Source organism: Diuraphis noxia, unplaced genomic scaffold, assembly GCF_037042655.1.
Source record: "Diuraphis noxia isolate RWA-SAM2 unplaced genomic scaffold, SU_Dnox_SAM2 contig0001, whole genome shotgun sequence".
Taxonomy (NCBI): domain Eukaryota; kingdom Metazoa; phylum Arthropoda; class Insecta; order Hemiptera; family Aphididae; genus Diuraphis; species Diuraphis noxia.
In genome coordinates, this window is record NW_028301711.1 from 34,500,148 (window position 1) to 34,523,699 (window position 23,552).

Consider the following 23,552-nt stretch of genomic DNA (forward strand, 5'->3'; position numbering starts at 1 on the left):
TCCCGACTGAACGTCGATTCATACATCAACGTAGAGATGAAATACTGATGTATACAATGTAATAATGTCTTTATTTTCACAATTTATTAAAACTTGATACAAAAATACATGCAGTTTATATGTTATAAAGGTGTTGGTGAGCGGTGTTACGACCTTACTCTGAAATATTGTTTTAAATGACAATGAGTGGTTTTACGACCTGCCTCTAAGCGTCTTAAATGTCCCTAACCGCCTAGTTAAAATTTAAGAACCGTTTGGCTCACATTTTAGAAACCTTCTGGTTCACATTTTAAAAACCGTCTGACGAGCTCTTGTCGTGGTTTCCCTTATGTATCCGTAGGAGTAGATGATGGTAGTGTGTGGTGGTGAAATCTGGCACAAGGCAGAGTTTGAGTCTTCTGGCGTAATTGGTTATTCTGGTCGATTCACATCCTTTCTTAGTAACAGAGACTTTTTCCGAGAAGAGACGTGTGACAATGCCTTTATAGTTTAATTATATAATCTGGTGTTCACTACGCTTTTTACAATGACCTGAGCATGTTATTTTATATTAATTGCCTACTTAGTTATATCACCACTCATAGTAGAAACACTAGAAACGTACACTATGTTTTGAATATTGATAGGGTACTTACGTAACAATTTTGACGGTTGGATATTTTGTCCTTGGATATTTTGGTTTGGATATTTTGACCGATTACCACTTATATCATAAAAATAAAATAATAAATATTTGGTAGGTACCTAAACAGGGTTTCCCGTGACCCATTAGCCATAGATGTATTAAATATCATGTGATTGATGGAAATAAAATGTTGAAAGGTCAAATTTTTCCTGATCGGTTCTATATAATAATTATTTTATTATATACAGTCAATCAATCTTGAAAATTATTTTGACTGAGTATAAATCAAAATACTTTGCCTGCAATCAATTTGTAACTGGTTCTAAATGAGATGAGTATTTGGATACCTAACTACCTATGCTATATTTTAAATGTGCACACAATGCGATGCACGTCATGTCGTCGTCATGTATCATGTGCAAATAGGTACGGATCGTGTTGATCATACTTGATATTTCTTATTCCTTAAACGATGACGGGAACTTAATTCATAACCTTTAAAATAAATTATAAAATTATAATATTATTGTTTTCTATTGGAGTATAGGAGTATTGGTCTGGCGGAGCAGTAGTACGGCGACGGAGAGAATGTGACCGCGCCACCTTCGCCGCCGCCGTAGTCGTGTTTAGTAGTACTACAGCCGTCACTGCATTTCGGTTGGCAACCGTGCGCCTGGCCAATATTGATATCATTCATCTTTGCAAATTAAATTTTTTTCTCTCACTCGCCACTACCTGTACGGGAATGATAATAGTGCGAAAAGGCTTTGATAGCCAATGCCCGTGAGGAGAGCGATCCTATCCAGTCTGCTAAAATCTTCTGCAGGGCTCCGCGACAGACCTATTCCGACGACGACGACTACGGGCCCGGCACCGGACCGTCAAACGCACCGCCCCGAGGCCGCAGCCACCTGGACGAACCACCCGCGCGGACACACAACCCAACCACGGAATTCGCAATAACCGCCGCCGCCACCCCCGCCGCCGCCGATCAGCGTTCGCGTATTTTGCCCGGTACCAAATCGATAACACACTTCAACAAATTGGATCTGATTCCAATGTGCTCGCCATTCACGTCGACACGGTCTCGTTGCCGTGCCACCAACATCATCAACCATTGATTTCAGGTGAGTTTCGTCCGAAAACAACCCCTTTCGCCTTGCCATGTATTAGTGACGCGGCGGTGACGATGACCGTTGTCGTTTTTGCTGTCGTTGCCATCGGTCATCGCCGATGGTGTTCCTTTTTTTCCAATAGTTATTTCACGGTCAAACGTTTTTCCAGTACATATCGTCAGGTAGGCAATAGGTGCCTAGTATCTCAAGTTGTCACACATACACACACACATACACACACGCGCGCGCGCACACACACACACACACACACATGCACACACCTACGCAACACACACTCGCGCGCGATGAACAGCCATTATCACTTCTTGATATTGATTATTGACTCGGGAGAAACTTGTATGAACGAAAAGTGTAGTTAAGTATGTACCTATTAGGTATTTTTCCACATTAATCACTGTTGTGTACATGATTGATATTTTACATAATTTCATGTGTGGCTGCATTTAGTTACCACAACTTAAAACACCTGAACATCAAAATATAAGTCATTTAGTATCTATTTGTAAGTTTAAATTAATTGTTAAAAAGTTCAAGATTCCACTTATCATAGAATGTTAAATATAAGATAATATGTTCTTTAAAAAAATAATAATCCATTCACTTGAATATTTTTTTTTCAAGATGGTGTAATCTGATGAGGTACCTATTTTGAATTTTAAACATCTTAACTATTATTTTGCAATGTAACTGCCAATTTTATTTTTCCACTAGTCCACTACACCTCATTTTGAATAATAATACTGTAGGTATACAGATTATTACCTACCCGATTGTCTATATTACACACATACATATATAATAATTATTATTATATTATCTTACCTTATTGAAAGGTTTTACATTCAATTTATAAATTTTGTGTACCAATATAAAAAATAAATTTTTATTACACAAAAACAAGTATCTTCTTACACAAACTTACTTCTAACATAAAGAAATCAACATATTTTAGATTTATTTTGAGTAAGGTAGCTTATATAGGTAGGTACTCACAACTTAGTTATTGGTATAACATAATGTTAAAAATCATTGATTTATTGATTGGCTTAATCAATAACGATTTCACCGTGATAGTTAGTTCCTACTTGAATCTCTAAGAATATTTTTTTTTTTAAAGAATCAGTCAATATGAGAATAAACCGAGGAATAAACATTTAATGTAGGTTATGTTTCAATTTTTGTCAAGATTTATTAACATTTAAATCTTGTAAATAATAGATTCGTTTTAATTTTAAAAAAAAAATAGAGTAGTGTTATGGTTTTAAGTAAGTTTTTTTTCTTTCATTCTTATACCTATTTTATATTCAAAGTGTTTATCTATAAACTTTACTTTTCAACATTTAATTGTTTCAGAGTTTGAAACACTTATATAAAACACTATTTTATATTTTTAATATGGCAGGTAGGTAGTTATTTTTCAATTTGCTAAAATTTTAATAGATTTTAGAATAAAATATCTTTTTATAGTAATGAAACCCTAGTTATTTATTAATTTGTAGTAGCAAGTACCTATAAGTATTACTTCCAATGTGAATTCTGAATAATTGAGTAAATACTAACTATACAAACCATTCATTCAATACTGAAACCCCTCCTTCCACCATAATATAGGTACTTTGATAGATATTATTCATAATACATTTTGGCATTATTATCATTATCATAAATAAATAGATTTAAGTACCACCAATAATTGGTCTTCATGCTTATTGTTAATATAAACATGGAATGCATTTATACCTTGATTTATATGTTATGAATATCAAATTTGTTTACTTTTAACAGTTTTGTTATTGTCTAAGATATTGTAATTTACTATTTAGTAGTCTAAATTGTAATACACATTATCAACATTAGTTATAATATGTGTATATATAATTTTAGGTCTGGTACACATACATTTTGAGCCTTATACATTATACATTATTATATTAGGCAATATTTAAGTATTTTAAAATAAACTAATATCTTATATTCCTATCCTGTCAAACCAATTTCTAATTATAGGTGAAAAAAATGTTAGTATTTAATCTTAGTATGTATCAACACTAGTTACCTACTACCTGCTATTTGTTTGAAGTAATACCTATTGGCCAGTGTTGGACTAAATAATTCTATAACTAACAGATGATTAAAGTTTATACAGATTTTGTCTGTTATTAAACATTTATAAATTTCACTATACATAAATTCATCAACTTAATCAATACTTAAGGATAACATGGTGATTTTAATTTAATATTGATATTTACAATTTGTCTTAGATAAGAATTGAAATCACGAATAATAATCTAATTTCTAATCATTGTCAGTGGTGTAATTAGGAATTTGGTTTGGGAGAGATTATATGTTTTAAGCAAGATCTACAAGCCTTATACAGTAATCTACCCCTCCAAATATAAAATTTTAGTAAAATAAAAGTTTTTTTTTGGTGGGGGAGGGTCTATCTTCCTCATTCCCCTCCTTAATGATTACATTAATGATTACCCCCGCCCATGATCATTGTGTATTTATTTTTATATAAATATTAAATATTATAGTTTTTGTAATAGAAAAATTGAAAAAGTATATTTAATAGAACCAATGCATAAATTTGAATTTTTAGTTTAATCTAGAAAATTCCTTATAAATTTATATTATCGATTAATCAAATATTTTTTTTTGCTAAGCCTGCTATTTGTCTATTTTATACAAATAAGTAATAATATAATGAAAGTAGTTAGTATATAATGTATATTTTTAAAACATTTAAGAATTTTCACTGTGGTTGCTCATTTATAAACTTAGTTGGCATTTAAATGTAACTAGGTATACCATTTCTAATATTGTTATTTTATTATAAGAAATAATTGTTATTGGTTATTTATTAAAATTGGTGTATGTGAAATGTAGAAGAAAGTTTAAAAATAAGTTAATTTTTTGTATCCTTTAATATTATTTTAAGAACAAATGTTTTTGTCAAAATATTTTTGTATAGTTTACCTATATACAGTAAAACCTGTCTTATGAAGAATTGCTCAAAAATGATAAAAATTTCCGTTTTAGGCAGGTTTCCATATAACTGAATAAAAAGGAAAATTCTGTACTATAGAATTATAATATTCCGCAAGATGTGACATTATCTGGCCAATAATATAAATTGTAAAAATTAATAAATATTGTAGGCATTTTGATTTTTAGTAAATAATCACGTATAATAAGTATCAATTAGATATTTCAAAATAATGATAGATTGAAATTTGAAGAAAATATTCAGTAGGTATTAATAAAATAATTATGTAATGAAGTAATAAAATTATAAATTCCCAAATTTGTGTAAAGTTTTTTTTTAACAATGCTTTTTTCAATTTTTTCAATCTTGCAATTGACTGGTAAACTACAACTTCATTAATAATAACAAACACTGATGATATAGATTCAAGATAAAATATAGTTATTTATTGATAAATATTAATTGCTCCTTAATAATAGTTTAACAGTAAAATAAATTTGGTTATCAAAAATATTTTTATTAATTTTATGATATGTTTTTTCGTTTGTTAAAGGGATTTACGAGACCAAAAAGTAGCTTTCTGTTTTATGTTAGATAAGTTCCGTTTTATCAAAGGTTTAATATTTTATTAAATTGTAGAAATCTACTGGAACCATAATGAATTTCCGTACCGAATAGGATTCTGTCTTATCAAGGGTCCGGATGAGACAAGTTTTACTGTAGGTAGCTTAAAAATTATAATTATTTTTAATAACTATGCATAATTTTTGTTATTAAAAACATTTTGAAGATGTTTAGGAGTAATAAATTGTTGTTATTTGTTACTGCAGTATTTTCAAATTATTTATCTGTTTCTAAATATATTATCCAATATATAGATTTCAGTGGCTGATTTACAGATTGAAGAGTCGAGGACTCAGATTTTCAAAGTCCATGTAGATTATATGACACTGAAATTTAAATATACAAATAATGGTATTGTGTTTTATAATAAGATAAATATTTGATAAATTGAATGAATCAAAACGAGGCTATTCACTAGTTATCAAGGTATTCTCAAGGGCATTCGCCTATGCATTCGCTTAAATCAGGGCCTGTTAAGTGTATATTTTAATTACAAAATACTTTTATACTTCCAAATTTTTGCATAGATCTCTCAATTTAATATTCAAGTAAAATTATTATTTAATAAATGTTCTCATTCCGGTTAATGCTTTTATAAATTTAAATTTTTATAGTACCTTTATTTTTTAATTATATCATGATTTACTTTTATTTAGGTATTTAGTTGAAATAAGTAATTTTCCTAGTTCTAACCATGAAAATATATGATTTAAATCTAGTATTATTTGTTAAAATATTTTATAACTTAAATATTATTTAAAATTAAAAATGTATGTAACCTACCTACTTTTGCTGACTATAAAACCATTAAAAATATTTTCAGTAAATTAGCAACAATATTATATTATGTTATCAGTAATAATTATTATAACTGACATGTTTATAAATATGCATTTAGATCTAGCCAAGTAATAAAACTCCAGATCTTCATTAAACCTAACTAAAAATGAGCTATTTTAGGTATCTATTATTTATTAGATACTAGTCTAAATAATTTTTATCAAAGGTTGTTATTTTTTTATTTAAGTAATTCATCCTTTTCAATAAGCAATTGATTATACTGCTTAATTGTAATATAAGGTACATAATTTTCATAATATATTTTTGTGAGTTACCTAATTGTTTTTACATAAAATTAACCTTATAAATTATTATTATTTTTTCTTTAGTCGCTTAGAAAATCTTAAATCAAAATGTTCTTTCCAATCACCAATCTATGCCACATTGACAAAGCGCCAAAATAAGTCTGAAGTCTCGGAAATGGCAAAGAAAAATGATACATCACGTTGGATCAATGTTTCAGTGGTGGGACTTTCGGGCACAGAGAAAGAAAAAGGAGCTGTGGGAATTGGTAAATCATGCCTGTGTAACAGATTCATGAGATTTTTTGCTGATGACTTTAATGTTGATCATATTTCTGTTTTAAGCCAGGTAAAATATTATCAATATTTATAAAATAGTGAATAAATGAATAAAGCACTTAACATATAATTTTTTTTATGTTTAGTCTGATTTTAGTGGACGCGTAGTTAATAATGATCATTTCTTATACTGGGGAGATGTTACAAAAACATCTGAAGAAGGTGTTGATTTCACTTTTCAAGTCATAGAACAAACTGAATTTATAGACGATTCGTCATTTCAACCATTCAAAGGTAAATTGATATTTTGTTTTATATGTATGTATGTACTATCGGTCTATCTGTTATAATACTAGAATTGTAGAATTGTTTGTTCATAAAAATTATAAACCTTCCTTATTTATACATTTTAAAGCTTGTCTATTCAGTGTTACAACTCTTCTTGGAGTTGGGATTCTACTATATCAATGCTCCCAGATTTTTAATATTTTATTTCGTTGTTTTTGAAGTATCTATAGATTGTTTTTATTGATTGTATTTCAACACCAGTTATTAGATCAATGCAATTTTTCAAATGATTAACATTCTTTGTATAAATCTGTGTTCATTTAAAGTTGAATATGCACTTTGTAAAATGTTAATGAACAAATCGACAAATAACACTTAACATTTGTGGTAGCAAATTGAAAAAAGTTATTAAAAATAGTGAAAGTGAGATTCAGAAGCAGACATTTAGAGAACCGTATACTTTTAATCTACTAAAATAAAAAGGGAGCCCCAAACATTTCACTCAATAAGCAAAAAAAAAAAAATCTTTATATACTAAATTTGTGCGATACTGTACAACTTGTTTGGTATTGAGTATTTAAAAAAATATTTAGACTAACTATAGTCAACTGCTAAAATTTATGTAGACATGGTAGTAGCTGTTGAAAAACTAAACAATAAAGATCCTAGCATAATTGTACAAATTAGTGAATCCTTGTTCTGAGATAAAAGGAATTATAAATCGTGAAAGATTATGTTTAGGAGACCATAAGCTAGATGAAGATGAAGATGGTTTAAGTGATGACAATATAGTAAGTGATCAAAATTAAGGACAAAGAATTATTAACCATAGATTTTTGGTTTATGTTGCATGGTGGCATTTTAGAAAGACGTTTTTCTTGAAGTAGAAAAGCGAAATCGGGCATTTATACCAATTATGTTAAATTAAATTGTACAAGTAACAACTATATATTCGAATTAAGTAATAAATTACATGTTTTTTTAAAACCTTGTATAAGATTCTTCATTTTTAATTTCTATTATTAGCTCAGGAGAAAAATATTCATATAAATATAGATAATTGAAAAAGAAGCCTAGAATAATAATACAAATAACCACAAGTAATTGATTCAACTCACTAACAAAGACAAATTTTTTTCTTGTTGTAAAAATTATACTATTAATTAAAGAATGACAAAGTAAAAACAAGCATAATGAAATTTGGTAGATACCTATATTTTTATAGATAGGGAAACATGCAGTATGTGTAGCATATTGGTTTTTTTTTAAGAGGATGTCAGCGCACTATTTGTTTTCTCTTTCTGGCTCACTCGTAACATAGACAAAACGCATATACGGAGAATCATTTTTTCTATGTCTTGAAGTAATTTTAAAGTAAAACCTCCCATTACAAAAAAAAAAGAGAATAATATTTTTGAGGGAATGACATATTGATTTGTCTAAATATTGTCTCTAAATAATCTAAACATTATTTAAATGTACAGTATTTTTTTGTTTATTTTGAAAGTCGAATACAAAGTGAAATATAAATAAAATATAAAATCGATATGTCATTCCCTCAAAAATATTATTCTTTATTTTTTTTGTAATGGAAGGTTTTACTCTAAAATTACTTAAGGACATAGAAAAAATGATTCTGCGTATATGCGTTTTGTCTATGTTACGTGTGGATCAGAGAAAGAAAACAAATAGTGCGCTGGCATCCTCTTAATGTTGAAAGATTATTTTTGCTGCCTTAAATGAAGTAAATTAAAAGAAAGTAAAAAGAAAATTATAATAATACACACAATTGATAAACTATATAAATGTTATTGATTACCTATTTTTAAGGAGGCAAAATGGATCCATATGTCAAACGCTGTGCAGCCACTAAAATCACATCAGCAGAAAAATTAATGTATATATGTAAAAACCAATTAGGTATGTTATTAATTATAAATATTTAAAAAACAAATATGTATCATACTTTAAATATAATTAGAATTAATCAACCTAATTCTTTCAATTCATTTCAGGCATTGAAAAGGAGTATGAGCAAAAGGTGTTACCTGATGGTAAATTTAACGTTGATGGTTTTCTTTGTGTGTTTGATGTCAGTGTAGTACCTAGTCGTAGTATAGAAAAACAATTAGAAGCTGTGACTAATATTTTATTTAATGTAATTAAAACAAAAAAACCCGTGGTATTAGTAACTACAAAAAATGATGAATTTAATGAAGCATATGTACGAGAAGTTGAAAAACTTGTATCTCGTAAAGAATTTAAGGGAGCTATACCAATTGTTGAAACATCGGCACATCAGAATATTAATGTTGATACAGCTTTCATTGCATTAGCTCATCTAATTGATAGATTTAAAGGCCGTACAAAAATAGTTCCTTATTTGGAATCTGTTCGTATGCGAAAAGAAGTCTTAGAAAGTACTACTGATGCATACCAGACATTGATACAATCACAAGTAAATATAAACACTTTTATTATTTAACAATAATTTTGTACAAAAGATTGTATCTCATTCCTGAATTATCTGATTATTATTATGTATTATATTAATCTATTTAATTTGTCACTTAATTGTATTCTAAACGTGATAACTTGAAATATAACATTTAAATTTTTTACTTTATTCATAAGTATATGATTTTTAATTTTAGGTCACCGATTACCGTGCATTATGGAGTCAAACATCAAAAAAGCTTTCAAAATGCGATGAGTATATTAAGTACAGAGACATATTTGGATCAGATAAAGCACAAAGACTTTTTAGGAGACATGTTAAAATGTTAAAAGATGAACAAGTATCTAAAAGAGTACAAAACTACATGGAAATGTTGCCCGATATATTACAAGAATTAGTACCTGAAATTTCTACTTTGAAAGATGGGTAGGTACTTATATTTATTATTAACATGGGTGGCCAACTTGAGTAATGGTAGTATTCTGCAAACAATCCTCCTCTGCTGTCGGTCCTAACAGGAAAAAAAAGCTCAAGTGTCAAATCTTATTTATGAAAAAAAAAGTGTATTAATATTAATTATTATGGATATTATATAAATTTTGTTTATAATATACATATTCAATGAATATTATAGTATGGGTTTAGGTCTATTAATTTACAATTTTATTCTTAAAAAATATTGTACATTGTAATTAAATATTGAGTTCATAACTTTCACATTAAGGTATTTGTTTCTTGTCAATATTTTTATGAGCTTCTTAAGAATCTGATTGAAATAATGTAAAAACACAGTTCAACATAAAATATTACACTAATGATTTCACTTTCTTATTGTCTGTTAGTTGCTTTTAATATTTTTATAATGTAATCTTTGATAATAATTAAAATTTGTTTTGGTTCTAAATATCATTGTGTAGCTAGCAAACATAATATATTAGTTACCTTCAGCCTATTTCTGTAAACAACAAATAACTAAAAGAACAAATATTTTATTTTTAAATTATTAACCAATTATTTATTAACATAATTTTCTTTGCCTTAGTGATTGGCCTACCGTTCAAAAACACATCAAAGATCATCCAGATTTTAATCATTATTTTTATAAATGTCCTGATGATATTCCATGGACAGAATGTGAATTAGAGTTGCAAGAAGAAGGTAGTGAAAGGGATGAAAAAAGAATTCCTTGTGATGTCTTAGAAACTGGAGAAGCTGAATCAGTATTTAAAAATCATGCTAATAATTTACAACAGGAACAAAATCGGAAGGAGTATGTATTGCAATTTATAAAATAAATGATAAAGTTTAGTTATAGATCGGATTTAATTGATATGGCAATTTTTTTCCCGGTTAAGATAAACCCAATCTGATCAAATGTATAGTACATATATACTTTATGTAAATGTATTTTATCTATTTAATTTTATAATGCATTTTTTTTGCAATTTTTACAATTTTTGTTTTTAGACGAACAAAGTACATAACTTGGCTAAATTTACTGTATAAAAACACTAATATGATATACCAATTTGTTGTTATGAGCAGATAATTTTTAGTTGTACCATAAAACCATTATTAAAACTTTATTACTATTCATTATTGACCAATATAATATATACATAATTTATATATTTCAAGTAAAAATGATATTAATTTTTATTAATTTTGAGATAAAACCTACCTTATTGAATTGTTTTAAATATCCACTAATAACTAGTGAAGACATTGAACATAGTTTTTCTTTATACCTATATATTTTAAGTATTTGAAGATTAATTTTGATGAACATAATTTGGAAATGCATTTTATTAGCTATTTTAATTCAAAAAAGTTGCATTTATCTTTTTTTTCTTTAAATTAAGAATCGAGAATTCAAAATATTTTTTTTATTTACCTTTACATTATTATAGTGCAATTTAAAATGTAATTTTAATATATTTTTAGATGCAGTTATACAACTTTAAAATGTAATTAAATCCAATCTGTAGTGATAATTTTTAATTTATGAAATTTATACCAGGTGATTCTTTTATCATTGATTAGTATAGCCATATTCAATTAAATTTGTTATAATATCTATAATTTTTATTTTATTCTTTTAATAAATGGTTATTGTGTTTATTTATTTTTAATTAGATGGAAAAAACAATTTAAGCAACTGTTACAAGATGCTGGTTATGTAACTCCTGGTAAACCAATGTCTGAAGTTAGAGTGCTTTTTATGGGCCGTGAATGTTTTGAAGCATTATCACACGATGATTGCCAATATATTTATGATAAACACCAAAAAAGTATAATTGAAAAAGCTAAACACAATTTTCAGGTACACGACTAATTTTGAAATTACTTGAGAAAACAATTAAATAACTTATATTCACTTGTATTTAACATAGGAGTTATTACTCGAACATGCAGATCTATTTTACCATTTCAAAAGTATAGCACCGACAGGAACCATTACTCAAGATGATATAAAAGAAATAACTGATGATTTAAAAGAAGATTCTAGGTAAATCTGTTAAAAATTGTGTATTCTGTAATATTTAATTAATATATTAAAAATAATAATTTTTTTTTTAAGGTATAAAGCTTTAGACAGGCTGGACCAAGATAGAAAATTAATGCTTTTCCAACATTTGGGTTTTGTGCATTGTCCTATTAGAGAACACTGTCCAGCCTTTCCTAATTGTATGGACGCATTAATTGAAAAGCTTTTAAGTGATAGAGTTCAAAAGTAAAACTCTATATTATTTTAATGAATTTACCTGTCAATTTGTTTGATTTTTAAACAATTAATAAATATTTTTTTTTTAGACCTACGTCTGGAAATAATAAACAATGGATGATAAAGTCTGACAATAATTTACATTTAGTAATATTAGGATCTAACGGTTTGGCAGATGAATTTTCTGCTAAGTTAAAAGTAACTATATCACAATGAATCATAGTTTTTATATCAATTTAATTAATGTTCTAATCAATGATAAATATAAATTTTCAGGCACAATGTGATAATAAAGAATATGAATTAGATAACCAAATATATAAACTGAAATATCGAGTCATTAATGGCGATGTAAATCTGTCACAAAACTCATTCCAAACACCTGATTTTAAACCTAATGGTAAATAGTATTAGTAATTATAATTTTGAGAATTTGTGATTTATATTAACATTTCAATAAAGGTTGTGTTTGTGTTTATTCAAATTCTGAATCATTTGAGTATATACGAGATAGTCTCGAAAAAACATTACTGTCTAATTTAGAGAAGGATGATAAACTGCCATTTGAAGGATTGCCTATAATTTTATTATACATAAGTGAATCTGGAATTGGGCAAAAAGATTTAACATTGCAAAAAGAAGGCCAAAGCTTAGCTGACAGGTAAATTTTGTTTTACAAATTTTATCATCTTTGTTTATTTTATGATTAAATTGTTGTTGCGTGCTTATACTTTTTACTCTCCACGGTTTACTACAGATCTTAAAATTTAAAATATAAATGCAGTTTTAAAAATATTTCACATCCAAAAAGATTAGAGAAACGTGAATTTTCAATTCAAAAAAATCTTAAAAGTTATCAGGAAATCAACCAATTATTGTTTTTTTTTTTGTTACAAATACTCAATAATTAATTAAAACGTTAATTGATGTGGTTAAAATAAATTTTGAAATTTTTAGTTAGGAAAATGACAGTATAAATATTTTTTTTTCTATGTTTTTAGTTTGCAATGTCCATTTATTGACATGCCTGTAGAAGATGGAGATACATCAATGTTTGATGCAGATTTGATTTCTAATGCGATGAAGTTGCTTGTTGAAAGTATAACTCACCGAGTTGGATTTTTAAATGAGTATCAATCAATTATGGACCCATCTGATCCAGATATACGGTAAATTTTAAATCAATATATGTATATAAATATATATAAATACTAATGGTTTTGTTATTTTGTCTTTAAACCTAGCATTATTATGTGTATGTTTTGTGATGATCCATACTCTGTTGAAAGTATATTAGCACCACTACTAAGTCATCAATGTTGTTATTTGAGTGGAGATAGAAGTATTATTTTAGAAACATTTCTTGGATCCTCAAAGCGTAAAGTAGAAGTGATTATGTCCTCCTACCATGGTGCAAATGCCTTCCGTGAAGAATTAGTACATGGATTTATTTTATCTTATTATGCCAAACGAAAAGCTTCATTAGCTACACTAAAGTAATTTTAAATAATAATAAATTTTAAACTTATGTTTAATTTTTATTATTACTATCCGTTTTTCTTTAGTGGGTTTTCTTGCAGTTCATTCTCCACCAATACTCCAAATTTACCAATCCAAATAATGGCTGTTACTGAACCAGTTGGAACTAATTCATTTCATAACGATATTAGTCAACAGTTACTTAATGATGGTAGTTCAATTGCTGACCGATTAAAAGCACAATTCGTTACAATAGTTAATTCATTGATGCATAAAAGTAAATAATCTTGATCAAACAAACAAACATATCAACAAACATATCATAAATACTTCAATTTTTATCAATTTTTTTTTTGTAGGTTCATTCTATACTCCTTTTTTCAAAGATGTTTGGGAAAAGAAATCAGAAATTGAACAAGCTTTTCACATGGAAGAGCCAACAATTTATAGAAAAATAAATCCTTTATCTAAAATAGAATATTCTAAAATGAATCTTTCTTCACATGACGGGTAATAATTTATTTTACCTTATTATATTATATATTTAACTCACAACATTTTAGAAGTAGTAATAATGTATATGGAAGACTGCCTTGTGGAATAACTCAGGATGATGACAGTTATTCATTAACACATTCGCGTGAAAATCTTATGAGTCCAAGTGATGATAGTGATACATTTTCACCAGTAGACAACATGCTTCATGCCACAAATAATAATTTAGATAAACAAGGTAATATTATGATTTATAATTAGCATTATACTTAGTTAACTTATGTAGTTTTTATTTTTTAATTATAAAATGCATTTAAATGCTGTATCAAATTATATGAAAAATATGATCATAATAAAATATAAAAATATTATCATTCACTATAAGAATTTTAGTAAAATATATTTATATTCTTACGTCAGTTCTAGCTTAAATATTTACTATACTATATGAACAGCATCTACCACTTTAGAAGACGTCACACCCGCATATGTTGTCTCGGTCTTACACGCGTACCACATATCAAATTGTACGCTCAGCAGAACCCGTGTAGCTCCATTAGTTTAAAAATTGGAGTGAATTTACCTTTGTAAAATCTAAAGGTAAGATTGTTATCTAGACAACCTCATAGGCTTTTTATTATATTTTTATTTTAAAGTGAGTTATGAGCATTTTAACATTGTAAATTGTTTGTACATCTTGAAATAGTCATAACTCGCTTTAAAATTAAAATATATGAGGTTGTCTAGATAATAATCTTACCTATAGATTTTATAAGAGGTAAATTCACTCTAATTTTTAAACTAACGGAGCTACACGTGTTCTGCTGAGCGTACAATTTGCTATATAGTACGCGTGTAAGACGGAGAAAACATATGCAGGTGCGATATCCTCTTAATCAAATAATTAGAGAGTGAGACAGAAAACAAATATTTTTTCATCTATATACATTTTTTTTCATTGATAATGATTAATTTAATATCTTGTTTTAAATGTTGTTTTTTATTGTATTACTCTACTTTAAATACATTATCAAACATTATACCAGTGATGTTTGTGATAGGAAGTAGTAAATATTTGAATGGATTTAATTAAAACATTTTATTGTTCAATATTATTGTTAAGAAGGCATATCACCCCTCATGTGTTGTGTCTGTCTTACAAATGTACAACATGGTAAATTGTACGTTCTCAATAATAAATTTGATTCTGTGATTTCTAAAATTTGAGTGAAATTACCTATCATAAAATTAAAAGTGAAAATATTATTTAGGGCATCTTATAGGCTTTTTATGACGTTTCATTTTTTTAGCGAGTTATGAGTATTTTAAAATTGTAAATTGTGCATATCAAAATATTCACTACTTTTTTTCAAATTAAAATATAGTAAAAAGTCTATAAGATAATATTCTTAGAGAAGTAATTTCACTCTTATTTCAGAAATTATGGAGTATAATGTATTAATGTAAATTTAAAATTTGTTATGTTGTATGTTTGTTAGAATGATATAACTCATGTGGATATGGCATATTTTTAAGTCATTCTATTTAGAATTAAAAAGAATATAGCTGCCAATAGTATTTAGTTTTTAAAATACTTATTTTTATATCATGGTAAAAACTTAAAATTCTAGATTTAAAGCGAGCGTACTCTTTATTTAGATTATATATTCAAAGCAGGTACATTGTTAATTGGGTACAAATTAATTTTATATAGTTTCACTATAACTGAGGTGCAGAAGTAAAATAAGCATCAGTGTTTAATTTTTGCTCTTAAGTATTTTGCAATAATAAAATTAATATGCTTTTTACTAAACAATAAACAAAATCTATTAAAAATAGACATTAATTTAGTTAATCTACAAAAAATTAAGTACAACAGCAGATATTAAACTGAATTGAATATTGTTCATTATTAATACCCAATAATAGGGTTCTAATGAAATTCATTCAACTATATGTATTTAAAGTTCTATTTACATGAGGTATTTGATTTTCTATAAATTACAAAATTCAACACCTTTTTAAGAATTAATATTGCTTGAAGTTAAAACGCTGATTTTTTAAAATGATGATTTAAGTTTCAATTTAAGATTGTTTTGAAATACTTATGGAGTGAATGAACTAAAATATTTTAATAAATTGGTTTATGTATTTTTAGTGTTAGTAGAAATGTTATAAATTTATATCCACCACTCAACCAATTACCATGATTAAATTCAATATAATATGAACACAGGGTTTTTTAATACTGATAGTCTATACATTTACGCTTAGGTGGTGGTATTACAGGCTTTCAGGTGTTTCCTCGACCTACAACACCACCTGAACCCGCACCACCAGACCACGCTGGACTTGGTATCAACAACAATTCACAGATGATTGCTTCAAACTCCAGTCTTGATGAAATCACATGTAACACAAATAAAATTCTTCAAAATTTTCAATGTGGTTTCCCAATTATAATTAACAAATCATTATTTAGAAATGAAACGATTGCTCATCCACATTTTAACTTCTTAAAATTTAATTAATCAGCTTTTTATAATTTTTCTCATAAAATGTACATGTTGCATGTTATGTAGTCATAAATTTAGTTTTCGTTAAATTTATATTTATGTTTTTATTATCTTTTTTGATAGCATGCTTTTGACCCTGCATCATGTTAAAATTCATATGTACATACAAACTGTAATTACAATAGAACTAGAAACCGAAATGTTTTAACAATTTAGAACAAGAAAAAAAAAATTATCGCTATGAAAAAGATATACATATATTGTATGTATTTAGTATACAAGCTTTAATTTCATACATCACTGCATTTAACTTATTTTTTTTTTTTAATATTTGAATTATTATATACAATCGTCATACCATATAAACAACCCTAATATATCATTAATTAATGTTTATTTGTTTGTACTAAAATAATACTAAACATGGTTAATTGGTTTCTTAATTATATCTATTGAATTTTACGTACATGGTTTTATGTTTTAATTAGCATTAATGAATGTAGAATTAGTTTGACCCTTGTTCACCCTTTTTAGATTCATTATTTTCATCCTTGATCCAAAAATATTATTCTTATGACTAACACATTTTGTCATTTGTACATTATATTAGACTAATAAGTATGCTTGGTAAATTATAAAACATTATTTTATATTAAAACTATAACTTTAAATAATTCTCCTGAATTATAATTTTAAGCAAATAACCAAATTCTTGTTTGTTTTTTTAAATGCAGCAGATGTTAGTGGATCAAGAGAGTCATTAGCAACACATGACTCAGGTAGTGTTGTGTAGTACAAGATACTAAAAAAAAATAAAATACATTTTATAGAATAAGACATAGTTCTTTTACTTTTTTAATTTATTTTAACAGATTTTATTGTTTTTTTTTTTATATATATTTACAGGATGGGTTGACGATTCTGTATTTATGCAATGTGCTCCAAATAACGAAAGTCTATGGATAAATAATTATTCTAAACATGCTTTTACTACGGGACGTCATATGTCCAAGTCTCGGATTAAAAATAGCAACCATACTATGAAGGTAAAATAAATTGACTAATCGAGTATTATATCTTTGATTTTATATGTATAATTCAAAAAAATAATTGTTAAGAAGTTCATGGTTTGGAAAAATCTTTCTCCTTGAGTCTGCCTATTTCAAAAGTTTAAGAACATAATGGTCTATATTATTAAAAATTCACTATAGTTAACAATCGTACCATAATATTCTATGTATAATAATTATTTTACAGCAACCTGGTAAATTAAATATGAAGGATTATACACTAGTCACAGATGCCATCTCTCGAATGAATCTCATAAGTGGTAAAGAGCAATACAATCGATCATATAATAGTGGCGGTTCATCTTATAATTGTGGTGCACCGTTAGCAACACCGGAAAATGTAGATTTAGGTTCTGAATATGCTCAGGTTAGTATTATAACAAAATTATTTTAAAATATAAATTCTTATGGTGATTTACTATTTTACAGGTGAAAGATGCAATGCCCGGGCATTATCCATTTGATGGAGATTATTCATATACATTAGTTCAAGATAACCTTGCTGCATCAAGTAAACATAAGTTAAGGCACCGTAGAGAAAAAGGAAGGCCAAGTATGTTGTTTATTTTCATTAATTAATTTTCATTATTCAACTTAAACATTGATTTATTTTTATAGATTATTCAGATTCTGATAGTGATTGGAGTTCAATAGAAAGACGTGAACCATTGTATAATTCATCTAATGACACATTTTCAAAATTGTCTCGTAGATCAGCTACACAAAAACGTTCTAAGAAAAAGCGAACTGCCATTCCTGTTGCTACACCTAAAGTTCCATCATTTAATGTATCTTCCAATGGGTGTAGTATGAATTTTAACTCTCTGTCAGGACAGCTAGGTACTTTTTACTCGGAAGATGCTAACAGTGAAATTAAAAATAGTATGTATTTTAAATATTTTTTATATAAATGTTAATCATTTTAATTTTATTACATTTTGTTTATTAGCTAATAATATACCAACACCCCACCACCAGCCAAATTCGGACTCATCAACTGATAATTCTGATGATAAACCTAATGTTTGGGTTCATCCCTCAGTTAGATTAATGGAAAAAAGGTCTTTACGATACAAACGTAAGCAAATGGTTGCTCCACAACCTCCAGTTATACCATCTGGTGCTCTTAGTAATAAAGATTGTCATAATTTAACTGAAAGTGAAACGATGTATTCTACTAGACGTGAGTAATACAGTTATTTTAAAATCATTATTGTGATTACATATCTTGTTATACACATTTTAATAACTTTTTTTTATAGCTTCTCACATGCATGACTTAAGTTACAATTTTGACGAAGAATCTAGTTTGGACGTATCTTCACCAAGATGCATGAACTCTCCATCAGTTAGTATTTTTATTTATGTACACTTTTCAGATAACTTATAGTTACTAACTTATTGTGTTTGATTTAACTAATTTTTTTAAATATTATACAGGTAGAAAATTAATATGGAATGAATACTACATCCCAATTAAATCAATTTTATTTTAATCAAATTTAATTTATTACAGATTTTTAAATTTTAGAACTATAATTATTTAAAGCTAATACGTTTGAATTCTTAACATTTAAAACCGTTTAAATATATATTTTATAATCACAATTTTCATTGTTTAGAATTAAAAAAACTAAATGGATTTTCATAAATATATTATATCATGTGTATTAAATAAAAAATAATAATATCGCACTATATGAATTAAACACATGCATAACATTATATGGTTTATTATGGAATCCATATTCTAAATAAATGTTATATGATTTTCAGGCAATTGGCAATTTAAAAGCAAAAGAAGATGATAAGTCTATCAGAAGAAAAGAAAAACAAAGAGCTAAAGAAGAAATCAAGTTGGAAAAAAGAAGATTAAAAGAAGAAAAATTAAGAAAAGTTGCAGAAGAGAGAGAAAAGAAAAAGAAAAGCAAAGTTAAAACTAGTGGTTCACCAATGACACATCAACCAACATTAGAAAATTTTGTTCAGTCTGAAAACAATGTCATTCCATTATTGTTAGAAAAATGTGTCAAATTTATTGAAGCTGAAGGATTAGATTCTGAAGGTCTTTATAGGGTACCAGGAAATCGATCTCATGTTGAACTTCTATTTCAAAGATTTGAAGATGGTTAGTATAGTTAACTTAAAAATGTATACTATTTTGCAATAAAGTTTTTACTGCTACTCAAATTACAAATTATTTCTATTTATCTTAAGAAGTGTACTGTTTGCAGCGTTAAATAGTTGAATTGTAAACTGTCTGTATGACAGCTATGCTTACTTGATTACGCTTCAGAGAAATTGTACCTTTACAATAATCTTTAAAGATCTAAATAACATTAAAATGCCTTAAAATGTTAAAAAATTTAAAATACCATGAAAACTATATTGTTTTTATTTTTAGATAACGACATAAATGTTACAAATCTTGACATACCTGTTAATGCTGTCGCGACTGCACTTAAAGATTTTTTCTCAAAAAAATTACCACCTTTGTTTACTGAAGACTTAATGGATGAGTTGGAAGATTTATCAGGTAAGCGTTTTCATATTATATATAATGTTGCTGTAAAAGTACGAATATTCAAACAAAATAACAATAGTTCACGAAACATCCCTTTGATTTTTGTTCATGTAGCAACTTAAAACCCATTTTTCCATTTCATGATTTTGAAAGTACTACTGTGACATGAATTTCATTGATACTTGTTATTTTATCGTAATTGGGAATGAACTGAGAAATGAAATCCACCTTATTGTCCATAAGGATTAAATAAGCTTTGGCCTCTAAATCCTCACTTGTATTGATTTTTTTTAATCAAGACTATCATATATATTAATTTATTTCTTTACTTTAAATCAATTAAAATTAATCATAGATTCTTAAGAATGCAACTTGAAATGAGAGGACTATTTTCCTGTAGACCTTCTAGGTTTTTGTCACTTGATCTAGTTCACTTTTATGTATTAAAATATATGCAACACTTAAAATTAAGTTTTAGTTACTATGCTTAAAACATTACCTAGATTTTTTTGTTTCAGTTAAAGCTGATAGAAGTTGCCGTTTGATGGCACTTCGGAATCTTCTGAAAAAATTACCAAACGTCAACTTTGAAATCCTGAAATTTATATTTCGTCATTTTGTAAGGTAATGATAATGACTGTTTTAACTGTTTTGGCTTGAATATTTTTTAATTATTTTTTCTTGCTATCAGAGTGGCTGAAAATTGTAAAGCTAACAGCATGGATTCAAAAAATATAGCTATATGTTGGTGGCCAACTCTACTACCTATTGAGTTTAATGATATGGGACGGTTTGAACAATTACGGCCACACTTAGAAGACACTGTGCAAACAATGATTGACCAGTATCCATTTTTATTTTGTGGCAAAGATGCATTTGTCATGGTATGAAATGCACATGAACATAACTGGTAATGGACTAGAAAACATCAAGTATTTTAATATTTATAATAATAAATAAAACATTTTTGCCCATGAATAATATGTAATTCACAACTAAAATAATCCTAGCCAAAGATAAAAGTTATTTGTGTTGTTTTTATATCTAGATTAATCTATTATTAAGAAATTATACGTGTTTGCTAAAATTGAATAATAATTTTTAAAAATAAAACTGCATTATAATATATTGTAGCAAAACATCTTTGAATTGGCCTAGTTTGACAACTATTACATAGGCCGATTAAATACATTTACATATATAAAAAAATTTTTAAAACAATAATGAACTTTGGTTGACTAATTTTTTTTTTCAATAATACAATTTACTAGATAAGTTTATAGTGTGTTAAGTTAGTGTGAATTTGAATGTTTTTATACAACCAATTTGTCTATGGTGCTTTTAAAATTAGCTATATTTAGTTGCTAAAGACGAATAGTTCATTCTCCTTAAATATAATTACTTTATTTTAAATTTATTTAATTGTTAGTCAATAATTATGAATGTAATAAATTTATCCAATTTTTTTGTACTTTACTTATACCAGTGATTTAGCCAATGTTTATTATTTTGTTTATTAATTTTAATTACGATAAACTATGATATTTCTAATAATAATTAGTTAAATACTCAGTTACAATCCCAATACTTGTTGTTTAATGCAGAAGTTAATATTAAGTTGTATTTATTTTATTAACTTAACATAAAATCATCTGTATGACTTTATAATTTTCTTCCTTTCCTTTTTTTTTAGCTTAAGCCCTCTAGTCACTTCTCTAATATGTCAGTCAATTTTTTTTGATAGTTTTTTTTTTAATGATATATAATATGTAATTTTCCTAAATATCTATGATTCAAATTGGAATATTTTTGTACTATACCACACTTCATATTAGATTTAACTGTTATTCTCCACTATTAAATAGTGTAGCCTATTTGTTTTTCTCTATTGCTGATAACTTTATTTAAATGTCACATGTTGTATAAAAATGCATATGTATAATTGATACATATTATCTTAGACTAGGTTTAGTCCTCCTTTTAGATTATTTATTTTTATCTAAGTTTGTCTTTGATTATAAATAATATATTAGTTTTTTATTTTATATGCCTCCCTTTAGTATTTGTTTTATGAAATTTCATTAAGTTATGTTTTACTTTATTTTACCTAGTCTTCATTGGAAATATTTCTACATTATATATATTCTTTTAATTTTTTAAATTTCTTATATAACTGTCTTTTAGATTAAGTGTAAATGTTATGAATTATTGAACAAATATTGCACTTCTGCATATTTTCCCAATATTAAATTAAATTATTGCCTACTATTAAACAAAATTTTCATTAACTATTTCTTCCAATACAAATGTTTATCTTAAAAAAAAAAAAAATTATATAAATTCCTTTTAATTTGTATTAAATATATTTTTAAGTTTCATTTTTATAACAACCTTAAAGCAGAAAATATGTTACCTTATTTACAGTTTTTATACATTGACTAAATTAATCAGTAATCAATAAATTAAATATTATTTGCAATATTGTAATTATATTTTATATATTTTTTTGTGAATTTCATTTGTATACATAAATAGTTTTTAAAAACAACAAATACGCACATTTATATTAATGGCTACATGGTAAGATGATAAATTCATACAATAATTAATGTTCAACTACTGTTCTAAAAATGAATATATTGATTAATTATGTTAATACAATATTACTGATATTAATTGTTTCATTTTTTTTTTTTTATTATTCTCCCTTTCAGCTGTTGATTTATTTTTATTATGTATTTTTAAGTACCATGAATAACTTGTAAAACTTATCCCCATGCCCTAAAACTTATTATAAGAAAATAATATTATGTCCAATTTATACATTTTTAATGTGACTTTTTTTTATAATAACTGTATATATTATTAAGAATATTAATTAACGATAATTTATTATAACTATATTGTTGATGCATTATTCTAGTATTGTTGCTTGCATCAGTTCAGGATTAATTGTATACAACATCTATTTTATGCTGCTTGCCATCACAGTATAAACTCCTCGTATGCATTACATACATTAAACTATTATGATGAAAGGAATATTGATTAATTTACTGATCTGGTGTAAGTTTTAAGGAGTTGTATTATTTATAGAACATGGACTATATTTCTAGTCATAAAGAATTATATTTCGTTAATATAATATAAGTATCTCAGAATGATTTAGTTGTTGTTTATTCCTGTTGTTTATTCTTATTTTTATTTTTAAGCTTATGAATATTGAATTTCATCAAAATAATAATAACTAAACTATTTC

At 26.5% G+C, this 23,552-nt stretch overlaps 1 protein-coding gene across 10 annotated transcripts; it reads left to right on the plus strand.

Annotated features, from left to right (window-relative positions):
* Positions 1-1,353: 1,353 nt before the first annotated feature.
* On the plus strand, positions 1,354-23,457 carry RhoGAPp190 (Rho GTPase-activating protein 190). Of its 10 annotated transcripts, none has more exons than XM_015523628.2 (30): positions 1,354-1,752; positions 6,547-6,808; positions 6,885-7,032; positions 8,857-8,946; positions 9,042-9,484; positions 9,681-9,910; positions 10,527-10,754; positions 11,621-11,807; positions 11,878-11,993; positions 12,066-12,218; positions 12,299-12,407; positions 12,486-12,609; positions 12,672-12,870; positions 13,211-13,378; positions 13,454-13,705; positions 13,775-13,965; positions 14,048-14,198; positions 14,252-14,421; positions 16,458-16,595; positions 17,434-17,478; positions 17,606-17,745; positions 17,957-18,136; positions 18,199-18,322; positions 18,388-18,651; positions 18,719-18,952; positions 19,032-19,117; positions 19,546-19,897; positions 20,174-20,305; positions 20,797-20,917; positions 20,985-23,457. In XM_015523628.2, exons 2-30 carry the CDS (start codon positions 6,638-6,640, stop codon positions 21,181-21,183), a joined length of 5,145 nt encoding a protein of 1,714 aa, XP_015379114.2. In that variant the 5' UTR covers positions 1,354-1,752; positions 6,547-6,637; the 3' UTR covers positions 21,184-23,457. The 10 variants fall into 10 exon arrangements, with proteins under 10 accessions (XP_015379114.2, XP_089076118.1, XP_089076071.1 ...); XM_089219992.1 differs by lacking the exon at positions 1,354-1,752 and adding an exon at positions 2,136-2,263; XM_089219945.1 differs by lacking the exon at positions 1,354-1,752 and adding an exon at positions 2,381-2,400.
* The last annotated feature ends 95 nt before the right edge of the window (positions 23,458-23,552 follow it).